Here is a 21,510-nt window from a genome sequence, read left to right as displayed (position 1 = left end):
ATAGTATAATAGATAATATATTAAGTATAAACCGTTAAATACAAAATATCTATTAATATCAAAGGTTATTCTATAAAAGTACTTTAAAAAGTAAAGTTATTATAAAAAATACAAAAATTCCAGTATCTCCTATAAACAGATAAATGAAAGATACACTCTTAATACACAGTATTTACATTATGGAGAATGTGTGCAATAGTGCAATTATTGTGTGAAGAGTGAGTCAAGGGGGAAGAGTCTATGGGGAGTTTGAGGTCCTTCTCTCATCACAACAGGTGACGAATCTTACTGCTGCGTTCGCACATCGTTGTACTTTCAATTATATGTATGGCAGTTTGTGAGCATCTGGAGTGTCTTTGAAGTCCTTGCATGCCTTTGTAATCCGTGGGAAGTGTGTATTCCTGATGTCTTCGTATGACTGGCAGGAAGTCAGGAAGTGCAGTTCTGTTTCTAGTTCTCTCTCTCTCTCTCTCTCTCTCTCTCTCTCTCTCTCTCTCTCTCTCGCTCGGCCTCGTTCCCTCTCATCCCCTGCTCAACAGCTGTCCCCTGCTGTTTCTGTCCATCAAACAGGCTGCTTCTGAGCGCAGATTGTTTTTCTCATGTAAATGCAATTGATTTTCTTTGGTTGCCTCTTCTTTGTTGTTGTTTTTTCCTTTCTCGCTGTCCTATAAAAGAGTAGTCATCCAAGATCAACTGATTCAATTTTAGCATGATCAATTTTTGGAAGGTATTCTCTTCAAACCCAATATGCTCGACTTTTTTCAATGCAATCTAGTGAATGTGGTAGAGACGGTATTCAATTGAATTACTATAAAGATTTAAATCTTTATAATTACGGAATAGGCCTTGAATTGAAGACAAAAATTCACTACTGTGGCGATGTGAATCTACCCAATGTTGATAATTTCCAATTTACATACCAAGTTACCACTTTTTACTAGCCATTACATCAAAATATTGTATTAACAATAACACTCAACATTAAACAATTTCGTAAGCTATGTCAGAAGGGAAAACATTTTTAATTAATGATAAGATTCTACATTTACGAAGGGAATGTTTACCGGCCCGAGAATACATACAAATAGCTAATCAAACCACTTATCCACTTAACAACTGAAATCATTGAAAATAAAAAACAAAAATATTTAATGTTTTAATATAATTTGCACACGGAACGAAACATACGACGAACAACGTACTGAAATGAAAAATGGAAAGAAAAAGCAATTAAAAATATGCAAAATATGATATTTGTTTCTGACTAAGGGCAGTGTTGTAAAGGAAGCTAGGGAGAGGGAAGATGAGGAAGGAGAGAGAGAGAGAGAGAGAGAGAGAGAGAGAGAGAGAGAGAGAGACAGAGGAGATAAGGTTAGGTTACCGAGGAGTTTGGGGACTACAGGGGTCTGTGGGATGGACTCGTGTCCGGGACGTTTGTATCCTGAAGCCCTTTTTAAAGCCGCAAAGTGAAACGTCGAAGACACCGAGAGCGCAGGTTTGAACCCCCTGGGGGGGGGGTCATACATGGCAGACATTGCAGACATGGCAGTTTAACAGTGTTAGCTGTGGGGCGGGAGGCCGGTGGTCTCCGGGCCTGGCTGAGTCATATGAGAGGTGTAGGCGGTGACGGTGGGGATGAGGGAGGTGTGGCTGGGGTTGGTGGTGGGGTTGATGATGGCAGGGCCTGGGAGGGGGGTAGACTCATGAGTCAGGCAGGTACACTCGCAAACCAAACACCCCGGAGCGAAAGAAAGCTTTTAACCGGGCAGTCAGGCGTTGGCCTCAGAGAGATGAGCGATACATGCGGGTGGATTAAGAGAGACATGAAGGGAGGGAGGGGAGGCAGAGTGAAAGAAAGAGAGATGGAAAAACAAAAGCCCACGGGGATATGGTTCTAACGGCGCTGACTCAGACCCAGCCATGCGGGCAAACAGACACGATGGCGCTTACAAACAAGACCCTAAAATACTTTGGAATGCCTTCCCGGGCAGGTACAACCCCCCTCCCAAAGAGCGTCCTCAGATAAGACCTGTGGAAGGGGAGACAGGTGGGGGGGGGAAGCGTGGTGCAGCCGAATCACGTGCATGAGGAACAGCAATGGAGAGAGAGACAGTGACAGTAGCAGGGGCAGAGGGGCGAGGAGTGAAAGGATGGAGAGAAAATAAGGTGGCAGCAGAGCAGTAGATGGAGTGGCCCCCTCTCCCTGGGGTTCGCCCCGGTTTGTGTCCTGCTCCAAACTCTCTGAGTAGAACGCCATTGCCTACAAATCAAACCGGGAAAAAGCGGCTTGACATGCCATTACTTTCGCCGGACACCTTTTCACCCACTAACGGCAGACATAAAATATCAGTGCGGGCCATTATAGAGTGCTACTTTACATTGGGCTGGGTGAAAACAGAAGTCAGTAGGAAGGTAGTATTTCTTTCAAAAGAAATTCAGTATGTCAGGCAGGACTTTGTGAGGGAAAGTCAACAGAATAAATATAAAGGAAGGACGCAAGGAAGGGATTTAGAGAAAACTCCATATACTTTGTCGATTTATGGATAAATATGGAGAGGGAAAAGTGAGGGAGAACCAGGAACTAGTTAAAAGTCTGATTTCCAATATCCGGTAATCCTTTGGAAATCTGGCTAGATTATCAGCTCTCTTTTACTTCCCTTCCTCATCTTAATGTAAGGAAGTGAGGAAGGAAGGTAGGAAGGAAGGAAGGAGGCCACTAAAGTAAGATGGTAAAGAATAAAGGCTGAGACAGAGGTAAGGGAGGAGGTACACAGTACACAGAAGGAAGGAAGGATATAATGATGTTAATAATAAAATAACATGTTGCAAGGCATTCTGGGTACTGCCTTTAATCCATTCAATGTTGAGGTGCCTGGGGCATGGACAAAAATTACCAGTGATAAAGTAAGAACAGAAGGATTAGTTTCAGGGTGGGACAAAGGTTATAGGAATAACAAAATACAACACCACCAATAATTAAGCATCATTATGAACAAATTGGCCCTGGATTGTAATCGTTTCATGGTTATAGCTTTGAATTAACAAAGTGACCAGCCAGAGGCCAAAAAACGTTCTACAAACAAAAAAATATCATATCCCACACTGTCCACATCAACATTTCTACAGAGTAGACATTATCTTGTGGAATGAAACCCAGAAACATGGCAGCTAGCCCACACCAAGAACATGGGACAACAGCAAAACGTAGAATGCAAAGAAACTAGAAGAGAATATGAAATAGCCTCTGAAGCCTCTCTCAAGATGGAGAGAGGGAACTGGGAAGCAAACAGATGTAAGAGCGATTTTTTCAAGAGAGAGAGAGACAGAGAGAGAGAGAGAGAGGACATGGATGGGCAGGACTTAAAACACAGAACTGTTTTTAGCTGGGGCACCTGCGACCTCCATGCGTGCCACCGCCTGCTGCAATCCGTGAGGCAACTCTCTGTCTTCCATGCAACAGGAAGTATGGATGTTAGAGGTCAACAAGGCTGTGCACAGAGGAAGACAATGCCTATGCAGCAATCATTGAAGATCGAAAGGCATTATAATATCACCCCACTGCTGGGATTTGGTCCATGAACCGTGTTAGGAATCTCTAAACGGATACATCCTGAACTGTAATAACCATATTGATCAATGTGGAAGTATCAGGATTGCCAATTGCAGAGAAGAAGAAATTTGGGACATTCATTTTAATCAAATCCCTTATGAGTTGAGCTTTGGAAAGAACGTTGCACGTTCGCAGCAGGCTCTAAAGGCATCAACCGTCACAACGTTAAGTAAGTCTTATTATGGATGCTGCCATTATTGTCAGAGGAGCTGTTTTCTATTCCCAGAGGTTGTAATGACGATGAATGACACAATTATGGAAATTAAACGGAAGCTATGGAACGCGAGATGGCATGTCGAAAACATTATGAAGCTAAAGTTAATCTAAAGGAATATCATGCTGTAGTCTGTGTGTTAAGTTTGAATCTGATAATTGGGACATGCCCTCATGCATCAAGGATATATATTTGTATCTAGAATAGTATTATAAGGTTGCATGTGGTCTGGTCAAGTATAGATACATGTATCCATAAAAAGTACATTGAAGTATATATAAATGTTTATAAAAGAAGCCAAGTGAAGGTGTTGGTTTTAGTTGTAGTTTATTTGTATTGTTCTGGATGAAATGTACAAGATGTGGAATTTGGTATTCCACATATTGGTCCTAGTTTCAACATCTAAAGGATAAGAAATAAAAACACTCAATATGCCACCATTATACAAACCTGTTGGTCTCATAATTAAAAAAAATATAGAAGTGTGATACATTGCCATTTGTCAGGCAAAGATTGGATGTGAAGTGCAACATTTTATTTGAAAATATATTTCCTGGCGTAAGGATGAAGCGACTGATAGAACCAAACATTCTGCTAAATGATGTGATCTGATACAAAGCACAACAATGTCATTGCATCGAAGGTGATGATTGAAGTGTTGTTTTGACAAGACATTGCACTGTTTGTGTTGCATTTCAATGGCAATCCAGTTATAATAGAAAACTAAACAAACAAACAGAATCTTGTCATTCAATTATAATATGGACGAATCAGTATGGTTTTGTTTGGAGGCTTCTTATTGATTGTGGTATAAGTAACTTGTTATTAAATGCAATAAAACCTAAAGCTAGGGCTGCTTGGAGAAACCAGCCACAGTAAGCTAGATTTTAAGTATAGTTAAACTAGATTTAAGTATCCAACAGAAAGAATCCAACCCATCCCTTCAGGCCTCCCTCCAGGCCAATCCCCAAAAAAAACCTGATAATCTTTCAAGTGTTATCCATAGTTCTGCTTAGCCCTGTGGAAGACTTTGGTCATGCGCGATGTGAGCATGTGCAGAGGGCGTTGAGGTAGCCGGTAGGTAGGTAGACAGGCAGGTAGGCCCTACAATCCTTTCATTCGGGCCTAATTAAATGATTGGACAGGCTTACAGTCCTCCAACAGCCGGCTGACCTTTTTGTCTGATTATTACATTTATTGATTGCTGTCGGTATTTCAAGCAATTTTAAAAGAAATAGGGAAAAATGTTTCTCCTGAACATTGTCTATTTTGAGGGGAAAGAGCCTTATTAAATCCAAAAAGTGCTTTTAATACGCCAGTTATAGCTCTTGTGGGTGTGTGAATGTCTGTGTGTTTGCTATTTTGTGTGTTTGTGTGTTTGCAATGTGTGTGTGTGTGTGTGTTTGTGTGGGCACGTGAAGGTTTGCAAGTGTGCGTGGCTGTGCAAGTGTGTTTGTGTGTAAGTGTGTGTGTGGGAATGTTTGCAAGTGTGTGTGGCTGTATAAGTGTGTCAGTTGGGGTGACAGGTGCTAGTGTGTGTAGTGAACCAGCGCAGTCTCCCAGATGAGGATCAGCTCTTCCCGCTTGACTGTGAGGGTGCTTCAGCACTCAGCCCATGACCTGCTCAGCACCATAGACTGTGTTCCCAGAGCACGTTCTCCAGACAAGGAGAGAGACACTCAAAGCTCACGCTGAGTAGAGGATGAGTAATGCATTGGCATGCATAATCTTAGAGTCCAGATTGGACCGCTTCTAAATGTCATACAAGCCATGATATTTATGATTTATGAAACATGGTGGTGGGTGACTTGGCAGCGTGGATATCCGGCATGTCTTTTCAGTTCAACATATGCTTGGTTTTTTGTCGTTTTTACAATATATTTGGCAATGAGTTGTCATGGTTGCATGTGTGAAATGTGGTGACAAACAATCCAGAATGATGCATGTAATATTATAGGAACTAGAGTTTTCGCGCGTCCATGCGCGCGCTCAACCTCTAGTTGTAATTAAACCTATAGCAATAATGTATATATAATTATGTGGAAACCCCAGTCGATAATGTAACAAATTTCTGAGCGCATAATATAATAACATTTTGGCTATTATTTTACAACGTATAACATTTGTTCACAACAAATGACTCTTAAAGAAGACAACATTTAAATATTTTTTAACCATTCAGCGAACAAAAGGAAACAGGCTGATTATTTAGGGGGCCGCTCAATGACATGCAGAAGCGTCATCAACACACCCACTGAACTGGTGTGAGAAATAGCGACTTTCTACTCCTCATTTACATATAAGGTAATATACATTTCCTACGGAGAAAATACTACCTCACGGCTAGTATTTTTACAGGGGATTTTCAGTGTACAAATGTCAGGAAATGTTGTTCACACACACGGCCCATCAGGAGAATATCAGGACTTACACATGTGTCTGAAAGCAGGTAGTGTGTGAGCATTTGATTACATTATAAAATTAGTCAATTTATGGCAACAGGGGTAATTGTTCAATGGAAAGTGTAGTATACTATGCATGCAAATCAATTATTAAATAGCTGTTACTGTTATTCAGGGCTGAGAAGTGCATTGACATTTTAAAATGTAAGGCAACTACTATTGGTTAGTTGAAAATAATAATCATCATTGAGATTAAACATCTCTTCCACTGTCCTGGCCAAGACAGGCATTAGTAGCCTACAGTCACTCAATGCATACACACAAAACATAAGAAAAATAAAACAACTCAAACAGTCCGCAGAGGGGATGGGGGGATATCAATATCGCAAGATATTTGGGGAGGCTCAAGCAGGAGAGTAATATTAAGTTTGAGCAACAAAGTGTAAAGACAATTCGGGAGGCTCAAGGAGAAGAGTAATATTACATTTGAGCAACAAAGTGCAGTCTTGTGGTGGACTCTATAGACATAATTCACCATACTGTGTTATTGACATGTTTTCGTTCTGCGTTATAGGGACACTGTCTCCTTAACATCACGGGACTTCTGTGTTGATATGCCGGTCATTGCGATGTTTTTATTTAACGTTTTTTATTTGACAAAATGAACGACCCGTCGTTGCTTGTCGAGGTGAGAAATTTTCTCTTCCCTTTTTTTATTGCAATTTCTAGTCTATAGACAGAATGTGTTAAACCTGGGAGAGTTTTTCGACGGCAGAGCCGTTATGTTTAAAAAGATAACGTCTTAACTGGGCGAGTGTGTCGCTGGGTTGTGTGTGTGTGTGTTCTTACCTGGGCGCGTGTGTCGATGGCGGAGCAGTTATGTTTTAAAACATAACGTCTTACGTGGGCGAGTCTCGCTGCAGTGTGTGCTTGGCGTGTGTGTTCTTACCTGGGCGCGTGTGTCGATGGTGGAGCAGTTATGTTTTAAAACATAACGTCTTACGCAGCTTACACACTGCACCGTCCATCAACAAATGACGGAAGGCGTGGCTGACGGATGGGGGAGTAGACTGACATATCCACGTGCTTTCCCGGGTCGTTTCACAAAGTTGACTTTCATTGGTCAGAGCCCGTGTTGTGTCACAGTGCATAAATTTACATACGTGATCTGATTGGATGACGGATCCATCACTGCCTGAAAATTGAAAAATGTTCAACTGCTTGACGGAGCCGACGGATCTAACGGAGCGGATGGATCCACAATGCATTGCGGCTCCACCCCAATCAAAGTCAATGGGATCCGTCAACGGACGAATGCGGTGTGTGCCTGTGCGTGTGTGTTCTAACCTGCGCCTGTGTCGATGGCGGAGCCGTTATGTTTAGAAACATAGCGTCTTAGCTCGGCGACTGCGTCGCTGCCTGGGTGTGCGTGCGTGAGTGTGCGCTTCCGTGTACGCGTCGCTGCCTTTGTCTTGACCTGCGGTGTGTGCGTGTGTGTGTGTGTGTGTGTGTGTGTGTGTGTGTGTGTGTGTGTGTGCGTGTGCGCACGCGCGTGCGTGCGTGTGCGTTTATAGTAGTAAGATTTGAATCATATAATGGTAGTTAGTGATAATATGGAAAACATGCATTCAGCATACTCAATTAATTTGTCATAATGTATGCAAAAACTTTTAACACGTTTAGAAAAAATATTAGTGTAGCTCAAAAATATAGATATGTATTTAAATTATACCTACTTATTACTTATTCTTTAGTTTGATTTAACTTCAGTGAAGAAAAATGTAATCGTTGATTAAGCAATAATTAGGGGAAAATGTTATTCAGTACATTGTATCGTAATATCTCTCAGAATGTGAACAAAGTTATTTGATATTTTTTAATTCAATAACAATGTATATTTGCACGGGCCAAAAACCTTCAAGGGGATAAACGGTGGGATAAGGAGCATTTTGCAAAGATCTATGCACAATCTGTATTTGTGAATTAACTATTAATTATTCCAACCCTCCCATAAGAGTGCCAAGTCAGCCTCGACCAAGTCAACCCAGCCTTTCTCCTCTCCTTTTTGCTCACTGAAGGATAAGCAAAGACAGGCAAACACACCAGCTGGAAAGAAACAGCTAAGGCTTGAATCAGACGTTTGCTGACATGTAAATGCACAGGCAGGCATTAATCGCTGTTACAAAGCCACTCGCCACTAATAACATTTGGATGGCCTTTTTTGTGCATTATTTAACATCTGCTAGTGATGCTGACAAAGGCTTCTTTTATGATGATGGCAATTTAGATTTCCTTTGTTGCAGGAAGTAGTGTGCATGATGCTCCTAGCTTGGTCCTTTTGATGAAAAATGGTGGTGGATATAATGCGACGCATTAAGTGTGTGTGATCATCATGCATGCGTAAAAAAGTTTCTGCACAGCTGTGTCAGCCACTCCGCTGATTGAATGTGTGCTTTAATAGATGTTTGCATGGCGTGAATATATGCTGATGGTGATCTTGTGTTGATGATTTTGACATGCAATTATTATTGTAATTACAATTACAATTAGACACAAAGTTTACTTTTGTACAGCGTTCAGAATTTAAGAATAGACTAACAGCACGCCAGGCTTGTTCCTTCATGCATAGAAGACCTGAACATATTGCACACAGAAATCAAAAACACACACACACACACACACACACACACACACACACACAGTGGTAGTTTAAGGCTGCATGGTAATTATCAGTTCTGATAAATTATCCGATAATGGGAAATTCGTTTTAGCAAGTAGGATTTCATAAAAGAGCCTATAATTCCTCGTCAATATTGATTCCATTGGCTCAAACACAGGGCTTAACAAATGCTACACACTGTTGCAGTAGTTTCACTTCAAGTGAAACTACTGCACCTGAGCAGAGCCAAGTGGTATGGGCGTAGTAGATTAGTGAGGAACAAAAAAGCAAAAGTGCGAACATGCCATCGCTGGTTTGGAGGTTTTTCACAGTCGCAGAGGACGAGAGCACAATTGCTATTTGCAATAGATGTTCAGCAAGGGTTCCAAGGGGAGAGAAAAAAGTAGCATCCCTAGTTTAACTAGGGATGTAAGTCAAAAAAATATATCAAATACACAGTCCATATCTCAAAGAGTATGTGTGTACTCGTTTGTTAGCTGTTTTTCTTTTCATCCGCGATAGTTTCCACCAATGTACAAATATCATAAGTTACTTGAACATGTTTTGGATTTCTGTTATATCCAATGTCTTTCGATCATGGTAGATATTGTTCTAACACCTCAAAAAGACAGGAACTGTAATTAGGATGTCTGCTGTTTTTAATACACCCTCATGGTATATATATTGCTTGGCTGCAGTACACTTCAGTTTGATGTTGGGACGCCTACCTGGAGGGCCTTATTGTAAATCTTGGATCGCCGGGGAACTCCACCCACCCAGGCCAGACACTAAACGTTGGCAAACAAAAAAATATTTTTGTCTCAACAACAATATGTATCAAAATTGATTATGCTTCAAAAATACATAAACATACTTAACATAATATAAAATCGACCGATATCGGTTGTCAAAAGTTACAACCGAACCCTGTAATAACTACATGATCAGCGGTTATGCTGTGGTAATGTAGCTAAAGCAAAAGTTTAATTATGAACCCGACGTTCCCCTTCTGTTTTTCATCGATCTATGATGGGTCCATGCCTTAATCGTAAGCCCCTCCCCATATCTCTCAACCAATCAGGACCTCATTCAGTCATTCATGCTGGGCACTTGTCTGATGCTTTCATTGAGAGCCCCTTCAACTCCGGGATTAAGCTCCACCTGTCTGCAGAGAAAGAGATTACGTCCTCCAGGGCCGAGGCACTCCATCCATAGTCTCACCCCCGACAGCGACTAGACGCCATCAGGGGGGAATCTTACACCGGCATATTTCCATCCATCGTCCCAATTAAGAATCATTTGATGGTGTCTAATCGTTAAATTGTTTTGTCAATAAATGTTGTGGTTCACTTGAAATATTAATTCCTCCTGAATGAAATGGCATATAGTGTCAGTCTATATAAAAAAAAGCTTGGATGCTTAATGCTAGGCTGTAAACACCGGAATATAGTATTACATCAGTGATGCATATGCACTATGCTATCCTTGCACACAACATATCCTCAGAAAAAGATTTTCCGTTCCAGCCAGCTGCTATCTGAGCTGCGATTTTGACTTTGCCTTGTCTGTTTTGCTCTGAATGCATGCATGGGCAGTATGTGAGTGTGTGAGGAAGAAAGGGAGAGAAAGAGAGGCTGGTCTGCTGTTGTCACTACCTGTGTACTGTCATGCTTGCACTGTCCAGGGAGACAGGCCGACCAATTCATGATTTTACAAAATAATTGATTTTCTCCTCTGCTGAAAACTTGAACACAACATTACTAGCTGAGCTGCAGAGTGATACATGTGCATACACACACACACACACACACACACACACACACACACACACACACACACACACACACACACACACACACACACACACACACACACACACACACACACACACACACACACAAACACACACACACACATATGTTCTCTCCTGAACTATGAACGGCCTCAATGTAGTGATGACTTGACATTGATTGGTTACATGGAGGCCAAAGACCAGCAGCTATCACCCAAGCCCCCCCCCCCCCCCCCCCACACACACACACACACACACACACACCAGCCCTTTAAAATCATGATCAATCTGGTTAACGATGACAAGTGACAGCGGTGTCATTTAAATTTCCCCCTGAAATCAATCAGTAGGTCGTTACTTCATGTTACAACCCTCACGCTCACAAAACTGAGACCCACAGGAAATGAAAGACTGACATGCTCTTAGGCTTCATCAGCTGTCTGTGTAAACTACGGATGAAAATATCAACATAATTAGGTGTACTTGCAATGTTAATTATTATAAAAACTGATAATATAAAAACAGTTGTATTACTGGACATAAAAACACATATCAGGGAAAGGGAAAACATGTAGAAAACATGGGTTTGTATACTAAGCTATTTGTGTGCAAATAATGATTTAAATGTTGTTATACTATAGTTGTTATCGTGACAGCAGTTGTTTACCAGAAAGCTTCAGTTAGACTGTATTCTATATAGTTAAGGGTGAACTCTCTTGTAAATAGATCACAATGCTGGCATTATTATTATTTCAAAACTTTGCTTCTTGTGATGTCAATAAATCATGTTACATTCATGGATCATCCAGATTTACAGAGCATATGCCAGATCACAGTCACTTTAGATTAATAGAAGTACAAGAACACCCGCAATCACCTCTGGTCCAGATACGCACAGATGGCTCAGTGACGACAAAACAGAGGGAGATAGATAAATTAACTAAATCATTTCTTTTGTGAAGAAATAGAGAGGACAAAAGATAGCCAAAGACTGACAAAAAAAACAACTTATTATGGTATTTTTTAACGTCTCATGAATACTAATGTTAATATTCATGGTTTGTTTTGTTTGGCCGACAATAAAATCATTTCAGCAATGCGAACAGTTGTAGAGCTTTGAATTTTAATTGTTTTGGAGAGCGTAATGTCCTCACCATGAAGTCGATATACCGTTCAGCGCCTTGGCTTTGATTCATATTCTTGACCTCTCTTCGTCTTCACGACTTCTCAATCCCAATCCAGAATCTTTGATTGTCCATAGGACAAGACACAGAGGAATTGGCTTAGGTTAAGATGCGTGCCTAAAACAATGCAAGTCAACGACAACACAAAGTATGATTTTGTTCCCATACCAACCATACAACTAGAAGTCTGTGAGATGCAGCACCTTCCTCTCTCTCAATCAAGGCAGAAAATCCCCAACCTCTGGTGTCCACCTAGTGGCATAAATGTATGCATAATCCCTCCTTGGGATCTGATGGATGTCCACAGCGTCACAAACCTTATGTCTTACTGTATGTCCCCCGCCAGATATCCGGGGTATCGAGGACTTCCTGGACCGCACGTCCCAGCAGGGGCTGGACGTGTCCCTGCAGAAGGTGGAGGCCAACATCAACATGATGATCACCAGCCTGTTCAGGACCATGCGGACGGAGGAGCTCCACCGCTACCGCGACACCCTGCGACGCGCCGTGCTCTTCATGAGCCCCGCCACTGCCAAGGCCTTCATCACCGAGGTAGGACGCACGCACGCGCACGTGCACACACCTACATGCATTCTTTCACACATGCACCGCACGCAGGCCCGCCGCTCCCTATACGCAGAGTACGCAGAGTACGTAGGGCACCAAGTCCCTGGGGGGGGCACCAAAAATGATGGCTTGTAAAAAAAATAAAAATATATAAATAATTATTACATTATTGAATTAAAAAAATCTATAAATTAGTTATGAAGAGGCCCACCGTTGTTTTTTCTTAATTGCATAACCTATCACTCAATTTTGGCAATTATATGTTTTTACCTAATATATAAAAAGAGGCTCCCCCCCCCCCATTTGCCCATGTCCCTGCCTTTCGACTTATCGTTGCGTGCACATATCGGCAACTTCTTGGACATTTCACTGGAAGCATTTGTTGATCAACCCTTGTCCTGAACTTTTGAATCCAAAAATAACACCTGAATTCATGTTATTGCAGAGCTATCTGCCTTCAGCTTCACTCTTCATATATTGTCCGTACAGAAGTCACAGGTATATTGAGGCGACATATTCGCGATCGCACTCTACTTCTTCAGGTATACAGACCTAGAAACCTTTTGAAGACATATAATATGTTATTTTGCCTTTTGACAAGATTTTTATATTAATTGCATTACTTTCATAGGTCAAATGTTAATATTTGACCTGTGGGTATTTGTGCAGAACTAAAACCAGCAGATATCTGCTCTTTGGTCAAATTAACTAGTCCACCTATTCCATTGTGCGATTCTTAGCTGATTCTCTGTGCCTACATGTATTAATTATGTGCCCAAGTGCTCGGTTATTGCCCGTGGCCTTTGGAGCTGAATCAAGCAATTTCTCTCCTAATTAAGCAGATCAATTGAAAACAGTAATTACTTATTTTCCTGTGCCCATGCCTTATACATGAGGCTGGGAACATGACACACATGGGCATTTACATTATGAATAGGGATATAGTCCTTACATCTCCCTGTATTCTAACAGGCGCTCTCCCATCTCTCCTCCCCCCTATCTGTCTTTCTCCTTCCTGCACGGTTCTTCCACCAATTTGTCCCTTCTTTTTTTTTCGTCTAGCCCTGCAGAGGTAGACAATTAGGAAGAGCTTCATCGCCTCTTGTACGTAAATGATACAGAGGGCATTGGTTGAAAGCAATAGGCTGCAGTGTTGGTTATGAATTTATAATGAGGAGGGTATATCGTAGGACGCTGCTTAATCCCATGTGTCGTGTTCTCAGCGCGCTTTAATTAAAAGTGACCTCAGAAAGAGCAATCAGAATCTCATTTGGTTGGAGGCATGACAGAAAAGGGGTTAAGACACACAAACACGCTTTGTAGGCATGCGTAACTGCACGCGCGCGCGCGCGTGTGTGTGTGTGTGTGTGTGTGTGTGTGTGTGTGTGTGTGTGTGTTCAGTGTGTGCATAGAAACACATCCACTGACATTTAATGGCCATTGAAAGTATAAAGTTGACGTTAATGTTCTTAAACCGCATTTAGGTTCATTGTAAGCACAACATAATATAGACGCTTCACCCCTGCTTGTTACATAATGGCATGTCTTTTGATAAAAGTGTCTGCTACATTATGATATTGGGAAGTGGTCATTATTATTAGATCTTAAAAGCATATTTTATTCGTGCATTTTATTCTTCTTCCAAAAGAAACACCTCTGAAAGCAAGTAAACATAACATCGGTGTGTGTCGTTCCACCAGAGACGATTCCTCTGTCCTTCTCTCTGGCGGTGTAACACATATTTAACCTGCATTAGTCAAATGAAGGGTTTGTAGAGATTGAGATGGATGAGATGAAGGGGAGGGTCCCTTAATGTGGGCGTTGGAAGATTGATGATTGAAAAATGTTGAATTAACTGAGTGAACGAAAAGGCGAGGCAAAGTTATGAGGACGGAGACACCAGATGAATTGGAACAGATCGCCTGGACCCTGTCCTAGTGCTCTCGGTTATTCAAATCATACAGATCACTCTAACACATCGACTATGGTTAAGTGAGCCACAGGGGTCTATTGAGAGACTAGACAAGACCCAAGTGGTGTGAATGGTAAACATAACGAGAAATGGGAGAAAATAGTAGGAGGGCATCCTTTGCTGTCATTGTGAAGGGGGAAGGGATGCAGCGAAGTAAGGGATGCAGCAAAAGGAATTAGGGGGGGCCATACAACAGATTCACTCGGTCTTTGTTCATTGATAATTTAGAAAATCGGACTGAAGAAGGATAAAGCAATGGCAAAGTAACATTAACAAAATAGCAACAGGGATAAGCAGGGAGGAGCTGACAAAATAGTGCACTGCCTCATACAAAGCCTGTCTTGGAAAACGCAGCGACTCAAGCCCTGATTGCACATCAGGGTTGTCATGCATGTGTTGCTTGTCACTCCCTCATGCCATCTTTCTATGATTTGTATTTTTTTCTGTGTGTCCATGCTGTGATGTAAGCCCAGCAGGGAGGAATGATGAACATCTGTTGATTTTTTAACAGAATGATTCCAACAAACGCACACATGCACAAACAAACAAACAAACACACACACACACACACGCACCCCCCCCCCCCCCCCCCCACACACACACACACACACACACACACACACACACACACACACACACACATGTAACACTCTATGACAATCTGCCAAATGTATGACCACCCCCATCCATGTTGGCACCGTATTTCATAAAGCTAACTCTAAAGGGAACTGAATTGTTTTGGTTGGAATTGAAACAGCTTTTCACAGCTATAGTCCCTACTGATACTTTGACTACTGTATGTTTTACCGGTCAGTAAAATGAAGCATATTCAGTTGTTTCTCATCCAGTCAATTAAATGTCCTATGTATTTCCCTCAGCAAATCAACAGTCTACTAACATTATATACATTTAATTTGCATTAATCTGCATTCCCTTTATTCAATGTCTATCAGTCCAATTGGTAAATTGGTTTTGCATACAGAGATGTTAAGACCACTAGCATGCTTTGGTGATCTAGACTTTTGTCTCACAAAACATTTTGTTGTGATGGGTTTATAATGATTATTTGGTTGTTATCGTAGTGTTTAATCTTACGCTTGTGCTAACCTCATCCTTTTATGTTGTGAAAAGAGCAAAGCAAGATTGTGTGATATAAAACTGGGAGATATCTTGTTGGAAGAAATGGGGGGATAATTAGAGAGATGTGAGACCGAGACGCAATAAAGAGATATAACTGGAATGGAAGCAGGAAGGAAGGAAATGGTAAAAAGGAAAGAACAGCAACACAAACTACAGCCTGGGGGACGGATTCAAGTGGCTAGGATGTTCAAGAACCCCAAAAAGTAAAAGTTAGGACAGTGGAGGCTTAAGGGTAGAGATGTTGACAATGGTGTTTCTCTGTACAACACTGCATATATTAATCTATACATCTAATAATTACACACATATATGCCATACATGCATACACACAGACACAAACACGCACACAAACAGACACACACACACACACACATGCATGCATGCATGCACAAGCACACAACCCATCAGGCAGAGATGGCCTGTTATTTGTTTCAGTTTTCAGAGCAGCTGAAGGGCAGTTCAAGGGCTCTTTATCTCCCCTTGAACTTTATCGCTAGACATATATGCCATTATGGTCATACCCTTAAACGCTTGTGTGTGTGTGTGTGTGTGTGTGTGTGTGTGTGTGTGTGTGTGTGTGTGTGTGTGTGTGTGTGTCTTTGTGTGTCTTTGTGTGTCTTTGTGATGATTATCTGACCACCTCACATTGAGAAAGCCTGATGATTGTTGAGCATTACTGTCCGAGAGCTGAAATGAGTATGTGCTATGTATTTGTGTATGTGTGTGTGTATGTGTGTGTGTGTGTGTGTGCGTGTGTGTGTGTGTGTGGGGGGGGGGGGTTATATGTGTCTGCATTGTAAGGAGTAAAAGAGGTAAGCACTATTGGCTAGGGTTTCCATAAGTTTGTTCTATTTCTTTTTGTCTGTTTACACACTGGCATACAAACCATATCACTTGGACATAAACAAACACACATTCATGCACACAGCTATTGAAGTTGACACAAAAATGATGATGTTGATACAAATGCAAATGTATGAGCAGTCTGTAAGCAGTAAGCATATGCATCCCACATCCTTTTATCCTGAAAATGTTTCACTGACGGTTGACCTCCCATTCTTCCTCCTCGTCCTCCTCCTCACACTCCTCTTTCGCTGTCACGCCTCTGGAATTACAGAGTGTTCCTAAGTATCCGAGCACACGTGTGCATCCATCCGTGCATCCATCCGCGGCTCCACCTACATGTGGGAGCCCCTCGCCCCGATTTGAGCAGTTCATTGGGCCTGCATTGTGAATGACAGGGACCATAGGCATTCTGGGAGATTCCTCTCCTTGTGTGAAATCATCCATTATGGAACGTCACAGAACGTCACAAAATTCAAGCATGCACACAAGCACACACTCACATATACAGACACATGCTCACATACACACACACACAAGCGCGCACCCACATATACGTACGGAAATGGGTTGTAAAACCTTCTGTTCTGTGGGCAGTAGGTTTTACAATATTTTAGATGAGAGTGAAAAGTACAAAACAATACGGGTAATTGAATGTGTCCATCCCCTGCACATCACTCCTTTGTTTGCTTCTATTACTGTGGACGGTCGTATGCTTTTGGACACTCGTGTTTAGTGTTATTTATGCACTGTGTAAGACACATGTGTCTTTAATGGGACGAAAAGTGTGAGGAAAGAGGTGGAGAGAGATAATTTAATAAAAGGAGAGATTAAAGTGGACAGGGAAATGGGGAAGGCTGTTCAGCCAAGAAATTAAACATGGAGAGAAGATATATTCCGATGAGGACGGTAACACGGAAAGGAGACAACTAGCACAGCCACGTGAGAAAGACAGGCACAAAATAAAGAATAAATGAGAGAAAAATAAGAAAAATGTCTGTCACCCGAGCAGCAGGAGCTCTGAGTGCCTGTACAATCAATGGTTGCTCGATGACAAACGATGAATAAAGGTTGTCTTTAAAAAAATAAATAAAAAAGATCCAAATGTGTTTGGGTAGACAGACGTGAACCACTTGAGGTCGGCTGTTGAAAAAGGGTCTGCCTGACACCTGTAGTGTTGCGTAATACTTTGTGTTCTTCTTCTCTGCTAGTGTGCCAAAGCACCGTCCTCAGGGGCAATTGTCCGCAAAGGAAGTGCCGTGCTGCCCGATACTCATGTCTAAGGGGCATGTTTTTTTTCTCCTGTAATTCGGGTAATTTTGTGTGCAATGTCAAATCTTGGATGTTTGAGGAAAACATTTTGTTCAGGACAAAAGTGTGTGCTGTGTTCACGCTTTGGTGACAGGACACAGAGAGAGACAGACATTTAAGGAAACCAGTGTAATTTAGACACAGCTTAACGATGGGCACCTCACAAAGACACCAATTTGCTAACTTGCATGTGCTATGCTTTGTCCATCAAACTTTTAATGTACTATTATGTGTTTGCCTACCATTCTTTTAGTCATAAAAGTCATGGGGCTCTAATGTTACAGGGGAATAGCCTACATTCACAGTTTAGATGTTGACCTTCGGTTCAGCCATCAATCAGCCTTCCCCTTACATCGCTCTATCTAGGTTTTCCTTCATCTATTCATCATTGTATTCTTTCATCTATTTATCTTTCTTATCTATCCATCCATCTCTCCATCTATTTTTCCCCCCAACCCCCCATTAATTTATCCATCTATCATTCTCTTCGTCCTTCTGTTTATCCATCCATCTATCATCGATCCATGTATCATATATATGTAGTTTCATCCACGGTTCTGCTGGTGAATCTCATGGTGTAAAGTGTAGTTGTTTTTTTGAAGCCTCTCTCATCTGGCTTGTTCTGCAGAGTGCAGCCCGAACGATGCCCCTTGTGTCGCAATAAATGGACAGTTTTTTTTTCCATGCTGTGTCCTTTATAAGATCTCACAATTGTGTGCTAGTGCGTATGTGGTATTTTTCTCTTAGGTACGTAGGGTATTTTCCAGTTTATCGAAAGGCCAGTCCTACACCAGACAGCACATAACAAACAAACACATGCGTCTTCATCTCGTTACTTCCTCCTCCCCATAATATTTATCCCTTTATTGTAGATGTTGTCCTGTTTCTGTTCACTTTCTCCATTTCTTCATATGCTGGATCCCCTGGATTCCGCCATTCATTGTTGTGGTAGTGGTGGGGATTATTGTCATCTAATCCTCTCAACTCTAGCTCAGTCTCTCTCTCTCTCTCTCTCTCTCTCTCTCTCTCTCTCTCTCTCTCTCTCTCTCTCTCGCTCTTTAAATCTCTCTCTCGCTCTCTCTCCCTCTAAATCTTTGTGTGCAAGACACACACACACACACGTGCGTGTTGACTCAGGCGCTGTCTCTGGGTAACGGGGTCCGACTGGGGGGGTCAAACAGCTTCCCTTCCGTGGCGCCAGTGGCTGATGAGGAAATGAAGAGAGCTGTGCTGGCAGTCAATGAAAGGACAGAGCCTGTTATCTGCTGTCTTCTGCCTCACGAGGCTCCCCCTATCCGGCCGTAACATCTCAGCCTCGCTCCTAATGTTAGACTGCAGCTCATGCTCTACTGCAACCGGTCCCCCTATCTGGCAGTAACATCTCAGCCTCGCTCCTAATGTTAGACTGCAGCTCATGCTCTACTGCAACCGGTCCCCCTATCTGGCAGTAACATCTCAGCCTCGCTCCTAATGTTAGACTGCAGCTCATGCTCTACTGCAACCGGTTCCCCTATCTGGCAGTAACATCTCAGCCTTGAGTGTGTGTGGATGATGGCTGATTTAAGCAGCCTCACCAGGCTAAGTATGATTGGACTATGAACCTGTTGCACATTAACTAATCAGTGTGCAATAGCCATCTCCACACTGGAGCAACTGTAACGGCTGGGAAATAGGACTCAAAAGCACGACTCGGGAGGCAGGAGTCTGTGTAGAAAGAATGATCCTATCCTAGCGGATACTTCGGTACAAGGTAAATCATTTGTAGATCAGGCAAACAATCCGGCAGGGAGAAGACCAAGACGTAGTCGGTCGGAACATGGGTAGTCAGTTGGAAACCCTGCAAATAATCCGGCAGGGAGAAGGCAAAAATGTAGTCGGTAGTAAACTGGCAGGAATCAGAAAACCGGGAACCGTAAATATCACTAGGAAAATGCTGTGACGTTTGATACAAAGAGCAAAGAAGAACTTGTACAGAGGAAGGGAAACACAATGACTAAATACAATAGGAGGGGAATGTTAATGAGGGACAGGTGAAAACAATTTAAGTGAGTGAGTGACAATCATAGACACGAAAAACATGAGGACAGTCAGTGAAACAATCAATGAAGGGGGCGAGATATGACAGCACCCTTGTCATGTTAATTTACTGGGCGGAGCGGGTGGCTATACTGTCGATCAAATGAGGCGATGCAAAATAAATGGCAGAGTCCGGTGAAAGCACTTCAGTTCGAAGATGAACTGGCAGCTTTGCCGATTAGACGAGGTAAAGAGTTGCTCTCCTTTACTTTACATTGACACATTGACACAGATGTAAGTAGTAGCCTTAGAAGATGGGAATTCCTCCATACCCTATGGGTTGTACAGATGCCTAGCCTCCTGTGTAGATTCCAAACCTTAGGCAGCAGGCAAGATGTGTCACAGGAGCCCACGAGTCGTTTAGACTCTTTTTATAGGGAGTTCCAGCCCAAACTTCCCCTCCACCTCCTGATCTCTGCTAGACTGCTCTCTCCTAGCCCTCTTGCGTATGGCAAGACTACACTGAGAATGATCTCTCTGCCTCTCTCTCACTCTCTCGCTATTTATCTATTTTGCAAATGTTTTTGCACAAACAAAAAAGTGACTTGCTGAAGATGGTGCATAAAAAAAGCAACATGACAAAAGCTAAATATGTAAAGATTAATTGTAAAGAATTTAAATAAATATTTTAAAACAATATTTGCACAATAAGTTAATGTACATGAACAGTACAGTGATCGTCCTGCTTGTTTTAGGAATCATTTTGGTAAATAACAAACAAAGACTTTAACATGTGCTCGCACACACAACACACACACAAACACAAACAAATGCACACATGCGTGCACACAATAGTGACACAGAATGTCTGACCTTGCCTGAGGCAATTTCAGTATAGTATAGTGTCTGACATTTTAGGCCAAAGGCTAATCTTTTTAATGCACAGGTGCAATTCCCTTTCTGCTGTTCTTGTGCTCTTTATGAACACTGGGTCCAGCTGTAGTCACCTCTTTATGTCCAGGAGTGATGCCTGACAAAAACACATTTTACCCTCCACATTCTTTGTGGTCGCACCTCTCAATAACTCTTCTTTTAGAGCCAATGGAGGGAAACAGCATGGCACTGAAAGTATAACCTGGTTTCTCTGGTCAGCATGTGGTATGGTGGCTCTGTTTAGTTTAGTGTTTTACTAGCCATGATATTGTTCTGCCGGGGTTCTGTTGTTCTGCCATATACATAAAGGCAAAATTGTTTGCCATACATCATATTGAGCCCAATATTGAGCATATATATTGAGTGTTTTGTGTTCGGATATACACATGTGATGGACAATGAAAGGGTTACCTTGGTAATAAAGCCTCATACTCTGCTGTATGGTGAAGGGAATAGGGCTGCATATGATGGCACATCATATCACAGTTAAGAATCATTGGGCCGTGAACGAGTTGTGTAGAGTCAACACAATGAATATATATCTCCTTTAAAACAGCCCAACACACACACACCCACACATGTATACAGTCACGCACTCACACACACACACACACACACACACACACACACACACACCCACACACACACACACACACACACACACACACACACACACATACACACACACACACAAATATAGATGCACAGAGTTTTTCTCTGAGCAAGACATGGTTAATGACATTGTGAAGTTTTACTAAACCTGTATGTCTGGTTCAATCAATACACACAGTAGCACATACACACATCAATGTATGTAAGGAGACACACATTCACACCCACACTTACAAACACTCCCATCTCCCTTGC

The 21,510-nt window shown here is 42.0% G+C and overlaps 1 protein-coding gene across 1 annotated transcript in view; it reads left to right on the top strand.

Moving 5' to 3' along the window:
* The window catches only part of grid2 (glutamate receptor, ionotropic, delta 2), a gene marked incomplete at both ends in the record, with an annotated part of 386,075 nt that overhangs the window by 232,599 nt on the left and 131,966 nt on the right, over positions 1-21,510 (top strand). Inside the window, one exon of the mRNA XM_079730216.1 lies at positions 12,208-12,413. Coding sequence (XP_079586342.1) covers positions 12,208-12,413 — 206 coding nt within the window. The remainder of the gene's footprint in view (positions 1-12,207; positions 12,414-21,510) is intronic.

Source organism: Pollachius pollachius, assembly GCF_949987615.1.
Source record: "Pollachius pollachius genome assembly, chromosome: 1".
Classification (NCBI taxonomy): Eukaryota; Metazoa; Chordata; class Actinopteri; order Gadiformes; family Gadidae; genus Pollachius; species Pollachius pollachius.
This window is presented reverse-complemented; position numbering and strand designations above follow the sequence as displayed.